At 44.7% G+C, this 12,997-nt stretch overlaps 1 protein-coding gene across 5 annotated transcripts in view; it reads left to right on the forward strand.

Moving 5' to 3' along the window:
- The first annotated feature begins 4,002 nt into the window (after window positions 1-4,002).
- map4k3a (mitogen-activated protein kinase kinase kinase kinase 3a) overlaps window positions 4,003-12,997 on the forward strand; it is a 154,224-nt gene continuing 145,229 nt past the window's right edge. For 4 of the 5 annotated variants that reach the window (XM_055639381.1, XM_055639382.1, XM_055639383.1 and 1 more), the window contains exon 1: window positions 4,009-4,429. In XM_055639381.1, the coding sequence (XP_055495356.1) occupies window positions 4,328-4,429 (102 nt within the window). In that variant the 5' untranslated portion in view covers window positions 4,009-4,327. Of the gene's footprint in view, window positions 4,430-12,997 lie in introns of all 5 variants that reach the window. The other variant, XM_055639380.1, reaches the window with a different exon arrangement.

The raw sequence follows: 12,997 nt of genomic DNA on the forward strand, positions 1-12,997 counted from the left end.
ATATGCTTTAATTTCAAGTCATCTAAGTAAGATTGTTTCATATTTGTTTCAGAATGCTTCAATCTATAATAACTGAAAAATTATTTCAGTTCTCTTAATTTTTAAGAAAGTTATAGGCTTTTGACTGTCCTCGATCACAGCTTTTGTGTTAAGTCAATGGAAAAGCAATAGGGAACAAGATGCTAATTTCTGAATGCTAAGATGAAAATGGCCATAACTTTTTTAATACTGAAGATATGAAAATGAATTAGATGTCAAATTAAACTTCTTTTTATTCTTTTTATGCTTGATGGGATAAATTACAGACTTGATTTTTAAAATCGCAAAATATTGTAACATTGCTAATAGGGGCAGATTTAGAGATGGACATCGTGCTGCTAGAAGATTATCAACTCAGTGACAGACGATCTTTGGTCTGCGCGTAACGTGTTGGTCTCCCGACGCAGCGAGATGTCCATCAGGGAATGTTGCCATCTGGCCCCTTCCAGACTGCAGGAGTACGTGCTGAGGGATGCACTGAAGCTCGGTGCAGCCAACGCCAAGGCTCTTTGGGGGAGGACCACTGTCTCGGCTCCTTCTGCTACTGGACATTGAGGGGCAGAGTCCAGTGGGGCAGCCCTCAAACAAGGGAAGGGGGATCACCTCAGCGGGCTGCATGAGTGCCAAGGGTATTTTGTTTGAAGATAGATGCGAATACTACTGAGTATGACACTATTGGATGTATAGACACTGAGAATGCAAGAAGAGAATTTGCGCAGGTTTTACTTAGTATGTGTGTATATTGTAAATAAAGTTTATTTTTGGAAAAAATAAGAAAGGTAAACCTTAATCCCAAGCTAGTTGTTATCCACATGGTTTGCCCAATTATCAAAAACCCACACCACTCTGGCTACACTCTCACCTCGATGCTACTACCGGGAAGAAGGTACAGGAGCTTGAAAACCATTTTCCAGGTTCAAAAACAGCTGATTCGCAGCAACCATCAGACTCTTGAACATTACACAACACTAACCTGAGCAGCTATGAAATTCCATGGACTGTATTTTTGGTTGAACTACAGACTACAGGTTTTGCATGATAATGGCAAACTGGTGTAACGGTTATTCATATCTTGTATTTTTGATTATTATGTATTTATCTGTGTTATTGTGTTAATTCACCTGTTAAGCTGCAGCAGGTAAGAATTTGATTAACACGGGTCAAGAGTATTTAGTTGTCATATGTAACAATTCTCTTCTCTTAAAACCTGCAGCAAGTAAGAATTTAATTGTTCTGTTGAATATACAAATAAATATACCATACTCAATAATACTATAATGGCAGTCTTTATGACATTCTCAAAGTCCAACTTGGATGGCCATTACTCCTCGGGGTGGGTAGGAGCTATATTTTACGCACTCATGACACACTTAAGATAGTAAAAAACGAATCTTCCAAACGTTGTTTCTTGATTAATTGGTCTTTTATTGAAGTAGTACATAGCAAAGAAATAATCCGTCACTTTCCGTTCTTAATCGCTGTTCCATTCATGTCATGTAAGTCATATGAAAGTTTCTTCTTATAAAAGTATGTCTCATTAACGTGTGTGTGATAAAAAACTGTATTCTCACCATCCTTCCGAGACCCAACTGACTCCTAATCTATGAGTTTGCGCTAGTTTATTAAAGCCTAATAAATACGTAATCCTATCAATGTACCTGTCCAAATGTCTTTTAAATGTTGTACTTATACCTGTTTCAACTACCTCCTCTGGCAGCTCATTCCATATACCCACCCCCCTCTCTGTGAAAAGGTTGTCCCTCGGATTCCTATTAAATATCTGTAGACAGGGGCCCGACCTGAAATTCTGCCTATCCATGTTCCCCAGAGATGCTGAATTAGTCCAACACTTTGCTTTATGTTTTCCCTATTAAATATTAAGGTCCTCAGAACTTAAAGCTATGTCATACATGCAATAGAAATGAACTGAAAGGATTTTGTTTGTTGATTTTAGCTCTGCATCCAACACCATTGGGCCAAAGCTACTACATTCCAAACTTTCCGAGTTGACTGTACCCGATCCCCTCTGTCAGTGGATCACCAGCTTCCTGATAGACAGGAAGCAGCATGTGAGATTGGGAAAGCACATCTCAGACCCGCAAACCCTCAGCATAGGAGCACCACAAGGCTGCGTACTCTCCCCTCTCTTATACTCTCTCTACACCAATGATTGCACCTCCACTGACTCCTCTGTCAAGCTTCTCAAGTTTGCGGATGACACAACCCTGATTGGACTGATCCAGGATGGGGAGGAATCTGCCTACAGACAGGAAGTGACACAGCTGGCGTCCTGGTGCCATCGCAACAACTTGGAGCTCAATGTTCTTAAGACAGTGGAATTGATTGTAGACTTTAGGAGAGATCCCCCTCTCCTCACCCCACTCACCATCAACAACACCACAGTCACATCTGTAGAGTCTTTTAAGTTTCTGGGAACCATCATCTCCAAGGACTTTAAATGGGGGGCTACTATCGACTCCACAGTCAAAAAGGCACGACAGAGGATGTACTTCCTGCGGCAGCTGACGAAGCAAAATCTGCCACAGTCAATGATGGTCCAATTCTACACGGCCAGCGTAGAGTCTATCCTCACCTTCTCCATCATGGTCTGGTTTGGCTCAGCCACCAAGCACGACATCCGGAGGCTGCAGCGAATCGTCCGATCAGCTGAGAAGGTTATTGGCAGCAACCTTCCCTCCATTGACGGAAGGGAAGCAAGGGCCAGGAAGCGAGCAGGTAAGATCATCTCTGACCCCTCTCACCCTGGCCACAAATTCTTTGAATCACTTCCCTCTGGAAGGCGACTTTGGACTGTCAAAGCTACCTCAGCCAGACAATAAAACAGCTTTTTTTCCACGAGTAGTAGCTCTACTCAATAACCAACAATCTGTAGCCTCCTTTTGCTCCAGTATTTTATGGGCTTGTTCACTCTGGAGTTTAGAAGGATGAGAGGAAGATCTCATTGAAACATATAAGATTGTTAAGGGTTTGGACTAGCTAGAGGCAGGAAACTTGTTCCCGATGTTGGGTGAGTCCAGAACCAGGGACCACAGTTTAAGAATAAGGGGTAAGCCATTTAGAACGGAGACGAGGAAACACTTTTTTCACAGAGAGTGGTGAGTCTGTGGAATTCCCTGCCTCAGAGGGTGGTGGAGGCGGGTTCTCTGGATGCTTTCAAGAGAGAGCTAGATAGGGCTCTTAAAAATAGCGGAGTCAGGGGATATGGGGAGAGAAGGCAGGAACGGGGTACTGATTGGGGATGATCAGCCATGATCACATTAAATGGCGGTGCTGGCACGAAGGGCCGAATGGCCTACTCCTGCACCTATTGTCTATTGTCTATTGTAATGTTTTATGTATTATTCTTAACTGTCACTGTATGTCATGTTGTCACTTGCGGGTGGAGCACCAAGGCAAATTCCTTGTATGTGAATACTTGGCCAATAAACTTATTCATTCATTCATTCAACTGCAGATGTTGGTTTATTCCAAAGAGCTGGATTCAGAAGAAGGGTCCCGACACCTCTCTCTCTATGTGTTCCAGAGACGATGTCTGATCTGCTGTGATACACCAACACTTTGTGTCTTAAACCTATGCCCTCTGGTTCTTGATTTCCCCTAACCTGGGTAAAAGGCTCTGTACATACACCCTATCCATTCCCCTCAAAGATACGACATGCATGTGTGCTTTGCCTTGGCAGTCAATGCAATTTTGCATTGCCAGCCTCACGCGCCGGGCATGCGCCAGTCGGGTGGGGGAGGGGGGGTGACGCCCGGAGCGCGCACGCGCATATCATTGACAGAGAGCGCCGGACGTCACGCATGCGCAGTGAGTAGAAGTCGGCAGCCGGAACTGACACATGCGCAGTGGGTGGAGGACGGCAGCCGGAGCTGACACATGCGCAGTGGGTGGCGGACGGCAGCCGGATCTGACGCATGCGCAGTGGGTGGAGGACGGCAGCCGGAGCTGACACATGCGCGGTAGAGACGGCTCGGCAGCCATGTTGGGCACCAGTGATTGTGAGCGAAGCCGGAGCTGAGGGTCGTGCAGGCGGGTGGGCGCTGTGGTTACCCTGCCCTGCCAGGGGCTGTGGGCTGTGACAAGAGGCAGCAGGTCTGACCGTGACCGTGAGCGGGCTGGAATGAGCGAGGGGCAACCGCAAGAAGGCGTGGCCCAGGCCGAGGCCCCGCGCTTGTGCTAGTGGCCGCGGGCTCGGAGCGGACACCGCGGACCGGACACCGGGGACAGTGCCCGGGGGACGGCGACAACCCAGCCTCCGGCCTCGCCATGACTTCCCACGGCAGCTTCGACCTGTCCCGGAGGAACCCGCAGGAGGACTTCGAGCTGATCCAGCGGATCGGCAGCGGCACGTACGGCGATGTTTACAAGGTGGGTGGGTGGCCACGGAGCCTGGCACCTTCGCCGCAAGGGGATCTAGGGACCGGCCGGACTGGGGCGGGGACAGGCCGGTCTAGGGATGGGTTACCGACCTACGCTTCACCGCCCTCATCGTCGGGAGAGTTGTGTTGATCTGGATGTAGTACGCTGAAAAACTCTAGGCAAAGCATCACTCAGCACTGAGTGGTCTCCCGGTGAAGGCGGCGGGCACCGTTGAGGATGTTTGCACAGGTGTTTGCACCACAAGAATTGGTACAGTTAGAGCAGCGACCTACTACCCCCTCCAAATCTCTCACTAACTCAAACGGTTTCACTCACACGGTCTTGATTATGTTACTGCACTGATGATCTAGATTATAGAAGGTCAGTTCTCTTCAAGGGGTAGTTTGAAGATTAACCCAGTGTGTTTTTTATTCAAATCTGGGAGTAAAAACTTGTTACTCCACCTCTTTGTTTTCTTCTGTAAAGAAGTAATAATTGTCTACTGGTGGCCCGTTGCCCCTTTGGGAAGTAAACCTACTGTCCATATTTGGGTTTGGCCTCTTCTCTCCTCAGCAATGAATCTTCATTCTGGCCACTGCCAATGTTATGTGGGATTGGCAATAAACACACTTAAACTAGATGACAAGGAGTCATACAGCATGGAAACTGGCCCTTAGGTTCACTGTTATTCTCCCACAGTCCCAACAATTGCCCCTCAATTCTACCCCTCATCCATATACTGGGGGCACACTGAGGACAATTTACATCAGCTAATTAGCCAAGTGACTTTCTTGTGGGTGGAAAACGGAGCATCTGTTGGATACCCATGTCATGGAGGATGTGCAAACTCCACATAGACAGCACCCAAGGCCAGGATTATACCCAGGCTATGAAGCTGTGATCTACCACTCGGATCTACCAACTGTGCCGTTTGAATTCTGTGCCACTGGTCCTGAGATTTTGAACATGTAATAAAAATCACACGGTTATATTGGGTATGTTGTGCCGTGCAAGAATATTTGGTTGGATTTGGGTTGCTGAATGGGGATCCCTTTGTCAAGGAAAAAACCTTGAGCAAATCCTTACAATATTTCACCCTCACCTCCTTAAACATCATAGCTGGATCAATTTTGTTCAATTAGTTACCTTACGCCAGCTACTTGCATTTTGCAAAACAGTTGTGAAGACCTTTGAACCAGTCAGGTATTCGTTTGTTCAGTGGGTTGCCCAAGGGCAATATTTCTGTTATTGACTTGGCCTAGGAATCTCATTGGAATCTTAAACTTCAGTTCAGTAACTAAAAGGTGCGTGGGCCATGAGACAGGTTCTTGATTGCCATAACTTTTGTTATTTTGCTTGTTGGAAATTGCTGCTTATGTGACTATTCTTTATATCCGTGCAACAATTTCAGTGTAAACTCATCAAATTGGTCAACAAAGGAAGGCTTTTTTTGGTCTTTGCACTGGTATTGTAGTTGTTAATGTATTGGATTTTTAATTATATACTATTGATGTGTATTTACAGGCCTTTTAAGCTGCAGCAAGTAATAATTTAATTGTTCTGTTGTCGATACATATGACAATGAACGACTCTTGATAAACTTGATCGAGACTTGCTGTCATTGTTCTTTAGCCTTTCCATGTGTACTAAAATTCACCCTGAGGGTGGTGGGTATATGGAACGAGCCGCCAGAGGAGATAGTTGAGGCAGGTATTATAACAACATTTAAAAGACTTTTGGACAGGTACAGTGCCCTCTATAATGTTTGGGACAAAGACCATTGTTTATTTATTTGCCTCTGTACTCCACAATTTGAGATTTGTAATAGAAAAAATCACACGTGGTTAAAGTGCTCATTGTCAGATTTTTTTTAAAGGGTATTTTGGTCATAAATAAATAATGGGTCTTTGTCCCAAACATTATGGAGGGCACTGTACATGGATAGGAAAGGTTTGACGGGATATAGACCAAAAGCAGGCCCGTGGGACTAGTGTAGATGGGGCATCTAAAGTCGCATGAACAAGTTGTGCCGATGGGCCTGTTTCCATGCTTTATAACTCTATAACATCAAAACTGTTGCTGCCAAGCGAGACCCTTAAATAATACTAGACCAAGTGGGACCGATTGGGTCCCGTCCCCTCAACGCATGGTTGCGGGGGGAGGGGGCGGTCTGCGGTGTCTCACACACATACTAACCAACCCCTCACACACGCACATTAACTATCTCACACACACACACACACACACACACACACACACACACACACACACACACACACACACACACACACACACACACACACAAACCACTCTCATTGATATATTAATATTCATTCACTCCTTTTACCCCATCCCCTACCCTATCCACTCAGGTATAGCCCCCAACACGCAGTCGCGACTAGAGAGGGTGGGGGGTAGAGAGGGATACAGAGAGGAACATAGGCCTAGAGAGGGGCGCGAAGCGGGACACAGAGGCACAGAGAGGGACACAGGGGGGGAGGGGAGGGAGCGTGAGGGGGCAGAGAGGGAGTGGGGGGGGGGGCAGAGTGGGAGGGGGTTAGAGTTTGAGGGGGGGTTCACAAACCTCGCTCCCGGCTCCAGACTGCAGGCTCCGCTCTATGACCTTTGGCAGGCAGGACCCGAGAACGGGGGTGAGGGTTGACGTCACTCGCAGCGCGAGCAAGAGGACAGTGCTCTATGATTGTTGGTCAGCGGGGTTTTGATGGACGGGAGCCGAGACGGACCCAAGACCTCTAATACCGGGCCCGACTTGCTCGTTCTTCACACGCACCGTCTGCTGCAGTCTTCAGTGATGATCTTCGGTGTTCAGTCGACGGGGCGACTTTTGAACAACGGGAGGGAGTGGTGGGAGGTGAGCCAGGCAGGAAGATCCATTGTCACGTCATCAGCGAAAAAAACGTGTTTTGAATTCATATTTTGATGGGATTTGTGAACATTTTTATTAATTAAGATATAAAGCAGGAAATTTTCAGCTAAGCCGATTTTTGACTCCAGGGGATAAATCTCTACCGGAATATGTAAAAATGTTCCCGTTAGCACTGTCGTTTCTTTGAGTAGATGTGATCACACACAAACAAATAAATCCACACACACACACACATCTCTATGTTCTCGGTGTAGCGAATGGTAAGTTTCTCAATGCACATTTTAATTATCATCCATTGTCAAGAGTGTGCTGTAACACAGCCGGCCTGGTGCAAAGGGCAGATGTCTTGGCGCAAACGGTTTGGTGCTTGCCTCTGCCTCTGAGGAGTCCAATGTTGGAGTGAAGAGGTCACTGGCATAAAGCAATCCTGGACTTTAGCAACTGTGTGGGGCCTCAGCATCTGAATTTTGTGGTGGAGAAATGCTGACATTTCATGACCTGTTCTTTCCTTTTGTCATATTTAAAAAAAATCATGTATTTTGAGATTTTGTGTTGTGGGTTTGTTGCAGGGATAATTTCCAAAAATTTTGGTGTTCTCGGTGTTGAAATCTTGCTTATTTGGGACGTGCCATTGTTGGCTGTAAATCCATGAAGGCATTTGGAAAATCTTATTTTTCCCTCAGCTATTTCCCTTTAAAAGTAACGCAAGATATCTAGAATGTAAATGGTAGGTGGTAAATGGTTGCACCATGATTGTAGAAAGCAGAGCACATTTTAAATGATGACACAAGGGGATATTACTATTTAAGGATGTAATGTTGCCTACTGTATTTTAAGTTGTCTGACTTTGGTATTGGAAAGAAAATGGGCATGATTTGCCTCCTACAAATTATTGTTATTTTTTAAAGTCACAGTTGTGTTAAGTTAAAAGATGGAAAAATCTACGTCACTATGGATTTATAAACTTGCCGTTGGATGTGGGGACGTGACCAGGATCAATGAGGCCAGGCAGATAAATGACTTGGTCGGGAGAATCAGCATTGATTTGTTGGGCAAAGCACCAAGTGCTGGAGGACCGTACCTGACCTCACATGGCATCTGTGGTAGTAGAGGACATATGATGTTTCCACTGACTTCCCTCCCCTTCCATGGTACCTCTCCTGACTCTTTGCCCCCCTCTCTTTCCCTGGCCTCTTCAGACAATGTCTGCCCCAGCCCCAACCCCTGTGGTTGTTTCACCATCCCCCCCTGACCCCCTCCTTTCCAATGCTGAACGGTCTGTCCTCATCATAGGTCTTGCCTTTGCATTGCTATGCTCACACCTCAGCAACTTCCCAGCCTGCCACAATGTGAAGCTCCTCTTTCGATTTGTTCATGCCTATTTCTCTGGCCAGATGTCCTCGTACCACTCCCTCTCACAGCGACGGCCCCTTCTCCCATCTCCAACACTCCTCCTCATGGACTCTTTCCTCCCCCCCCCCCCCCCCCCCCCCCCCAGCTGGCTATCTACTCTGACAGTCTGAAGAATGGTCCTGACCTGAAGCATTGTTCATTGTCCATTCCCTCCACGGATGCTGCCTGACCTGCTGAAGTCCTCCAGCACTTAGTATTTTGCTCAAGATGCCAGCATCTGCACTTTCTTGTGTGTTGATTTACGAATGAATATGGGTGAAATCTGAAATAAAATGAAATGCTGGAAATACACAAAGTCGGGCAGCAATTGGTGGGAAGGAAAACATAGTTAACATTTTAGAGACCGTGCTTCAGTGAGAAGACAAGTTTTAAGCTGTTGTGGGGTGGGGAATAAAGGATGTGCTGGACCTGTATTTAATGAAATAAAAACAACAGCAATGTATTTATTGAAAACACTGTCAACTTAAAAAGTTGGAGGTGCAGCTGAGTATATGAGACAGTAAGCAGGCAAATCTATTTAAAGACCAGAGGGAATGGACACAATAGTGAACAATAAAAAAAATCTTGCAATTTACGCAGAAAAATGGAGTGAGTGGGGGATAACTATTTAAATTATGTGGAGAAACTAGGAACTGCAGATGTTGCTTTACAAAAAAAGACCCCAAATTCTGGTGTAATTCAGTGGGTCATGCAGCATCTCTGGAGAACATGGATCGGTGACGTTTTGGGTGGGGTCCTTTCTTCAGACTGATTGTGGGCAAGACAAAAGCCTGGCAAGTGATAGGTGGACACACAATGCTGGAGTAATTCAGCGGGACAGGCAGCATCTCTGGAGAGAAGGAATGGGTGACCATTCGGGTCGAGACTTCTGCAGACTGATGTCGGGAGTGGGCGGGACAGAGATAGAAAGTAGTCGGAGACAGTAAGACTGGGAGAACTGTAAAGGGAGAGGATGGAGAGAGTGGGAAAGCAAGGGCTATTCATACTGCTGGGGTTAAGCTACCCAAGCGAAATATGAGGTGCTGTTCCTCCAATTTATGCTGGGCCTCACTCTGACAGTGGAGGTGGCCCAGGATAGAAAGGTCAGATTGGGAGGGGGAGTTAAAGTGATAGGTGGATATAGGTGTGGGAAGTTTTGATGGGTGAATGCCTGAGATTAAAAGACAAAAGGTGTAAGATGAGCGTAAGTGCGAATTGTGAAGCCAGAGGAACGAATGTAGTTGGAAGGGGAGGGGGAAAATAGGTGCGAGTTCTGGTGGGGCACAGGAAGGGGGTAAGTTTGGTTAGTTACCTAAAATTGGAGCATTGAATGTTAATGCATATATTGAATCCATTGTGGTTACGTAATGGATGCGTTTGATTAATGAATGACCCATTCTTCACTACTGTGTCGCTACAGTGTTGTCTCCAGTATGCAGGAAATACTCAACAAGTCAGACAGCCGCTGCAGAGGGAGAAACAGTTAACTTTTTAAGTCAATGATAATTGTCTACATTATCTAATTCTTTCACCAGATATTCCAGTGTTTACTCTTAATTCAAATTTCCAGCATTTGCAGTATTTTGCTTTTGTCATATTTAATTAATCTTGGATTCTGAAGTGTTAAATAAACCCCTTGATAGGTTGGTGTTCATGGGTGGTACACATTGATGTTAATTACACAGACCCCCCCACAAACCTTCTGACAAATTCCAACCCTGTTCACAAATATAACCATATAACAATTACAGCATGGAAACAGGCCATCTCGGCCCTACAAGTCCGTGCCGAACACTTATTTTCCCCATGTTCCATCTACCTGCACTCAGACCACAACCCTCCATTCCTTTCCCATCCATATACCTATCCAATTTATTTTTAAATGATAAAATCGAACCTGCCTCCACCACTTCCACTGGAAGCTCATTCCACGCAGCTACCACTCTCTGAGTAAAGAAGTTCCCCCTCATGTTACCCCTAAACTTCTGTCCCTTAACAAAGCAGTGCTTGGAATAGGAGTCACTATTTTTCATTCGGAGGGAACTGTGCAGAGGCTGGGAAGAGAATATAGCTGTGGCATATATGTACATATCCCAATTGACATGTTCTGTCCTGCAAGGATTTGTTTTTGAAATATAATTTTTACCATTTCTACAATTGATGGAACAGAGTGAAATATGATACTGTATGAAATGGCGAAGTAAATAGTTCAGATTGGAGTCGAAATGTTGAAAAGGGTTGACTAAAAAATGAATTTTCTTGATAGTGGACAAATGCAAATAATAACTGGGTGACGATTAGCTATTGCCATAACTAATAACTAATTATCAGTTATTGCTAGCTTATTTTGAGGGCTCATAAGGGATGAACCATGTGTTGTTGTGTAGTCACAGATTCGTACAGCATGGAAATGAACCCTTCGGCCCATCAAGCACATGCCGACCATTGATCACTAGTTTAGTTTTGTTTTGTCAGAGATGGAGCATGGAAATATTTTGTCCAAAAAGAATAAACTCAGAGTACTTGTTACTGATGTACTTTGAGCATGGTTGAAAGTTACTTTCCTGGATAAGGGCCAGTGAGAGAATAAAATGTCAGCCCATTAAATTATTTTGTAATAAGGGACTATCAGAACTGTGGTTCTTTCTTTGTGATAGCATCAACGTGCTGTGCCTGGGACAGATCTTCAGAGTACGCCCAATAACTAGGAGCTGTTGGCTCTCTCCACCATCGTCCCGCCGATGTAGCCAGGTTCATGGATCCTTGGCTGCCCTTCCTGAAGTCAATCTCCCTCCTGTGCTCGTGGTTACCCACTATTCATCCAACGACAGCGGTAGCGACGGCACTTGATACCCATGACTCTCAATCTGAAGAAGGGCCTCGACCTGAAACATCACCCTTTCTTTCTCTCCAGAGATGCTGCCTGCCCCATTGAGTTACTTTAGCACTTTGCGTCTATCTTCGGTTTGAGCCAGCATCTGCAGTTCCTTCCTACACAAGGAGGAAGTGTTGCCAATTCATACCTTTCGCTATGCATGCATGGAAATCCAAGGCTTGTTGTGGCCTGAATAGTTAGGACTGGCATTTGCCTTTGGAATTTCCTGCTGTCGTTCAGCTTGATTCACCAAATGATCTGCTGATTTCAATGCTTGGTGTACCTGCTGTGGCAAATTTTAGTGGACTGTAGCATTTATTCCCATGGCTATCCTAGATTTTGCAATAATGCCACAAGACCAAATTAGCATTGCAGCAAATCAGCAATGCAAACAAATTTCATCATCAGTATCAAGGTCATTTTCCTGTTTATTGACTATAACTTGGTTGTATTCATGGGAACATTTCTTTATTTCAGCAGGGAAAAACTTGAAGGTGAGATGGACAAAGTTTAAAGGAGATGTGTGGAGTACGTTTTTACACCAAGGGGGCTTGGAACACGCTTCCAGGTGTGGTGGTAGAGGCAGATTTAATAATGGTTTTGAGAGACTTTTGGATAGCCTTATGAACATGGAGGGATATGAATTCTATGCTGGTGGATAAGAGTTGGTCTTGGCATCATTCTCGGCATAGACACAGTGGCTTGAAGTGCCTATTCTTGTGCTGTACTCTACTCTATGTTCAGGTCTTTTACACTGTGTGCATTTGGAGAAACCTAATTTGTTTTGGCATTGACCTTTTAGCTGTTAATAAACCCTCCATAAACTGTTCATTTTGTTGATTATCTATGAAATTTAGTTGGGTAATCTTTTGTAGTAAACCATACTGATGTTTGTTTTTTTTGTGCTTAACTTTGAATATTGTAATTGAATTAGTGTGGATTTGTTTGAGTTTACTTTTTACTGAGATAAAAAATTGAATTGATACTGGTTTATTATTGTCATGTGTAGTGAATTATAGAAAAGGCTTTGTTTTGCATGCTATTCAGGTAAAGGATAGTTACATTAGGTAGGACAACAGAGAAATAAACTGAATGTAGAAAATAATGCTATAGCCACAGAGAGTGCGGGACTAGGTTTATTATTATCACATATACAGTGAAAAGCTTTGTTTTGCAAGCCAACCAACCCGATCAGATATACCAAATACAAGTACCATCAAGTCATAGTCAAGTACAGTTGGTAGAGCAAAAGTGAAGATACGGAGTGCCATACGTAAAGATAGAAAAGAGATTTAAAAGAGTAGAGTGATTGTATCAGATGATAATACATCCTCTCTGGGAAGAGCACACAAATAGTCACTATGCTCTGGTGCTGTCTCGGGTTAAAAAAAAAAGAGCCAGTGCTACAATGAGGTAGATTGGA

The sequence above is a fragment of the Leucoraja erinacea genome, chromosome 8 (assembly GCF_028641065.1).
Source record: "Leucoraja erinacea ecotype New England chromosome 8, Leri_hhj_1, whole genome shotgun sequence".
NCBI classification, from domain to species: Eukaryota; Metazoa; Chordata; class Chondrichthyes; order Rajiformes; family Rajidae; genus Leucoraja; species Leucoraja erinaceus.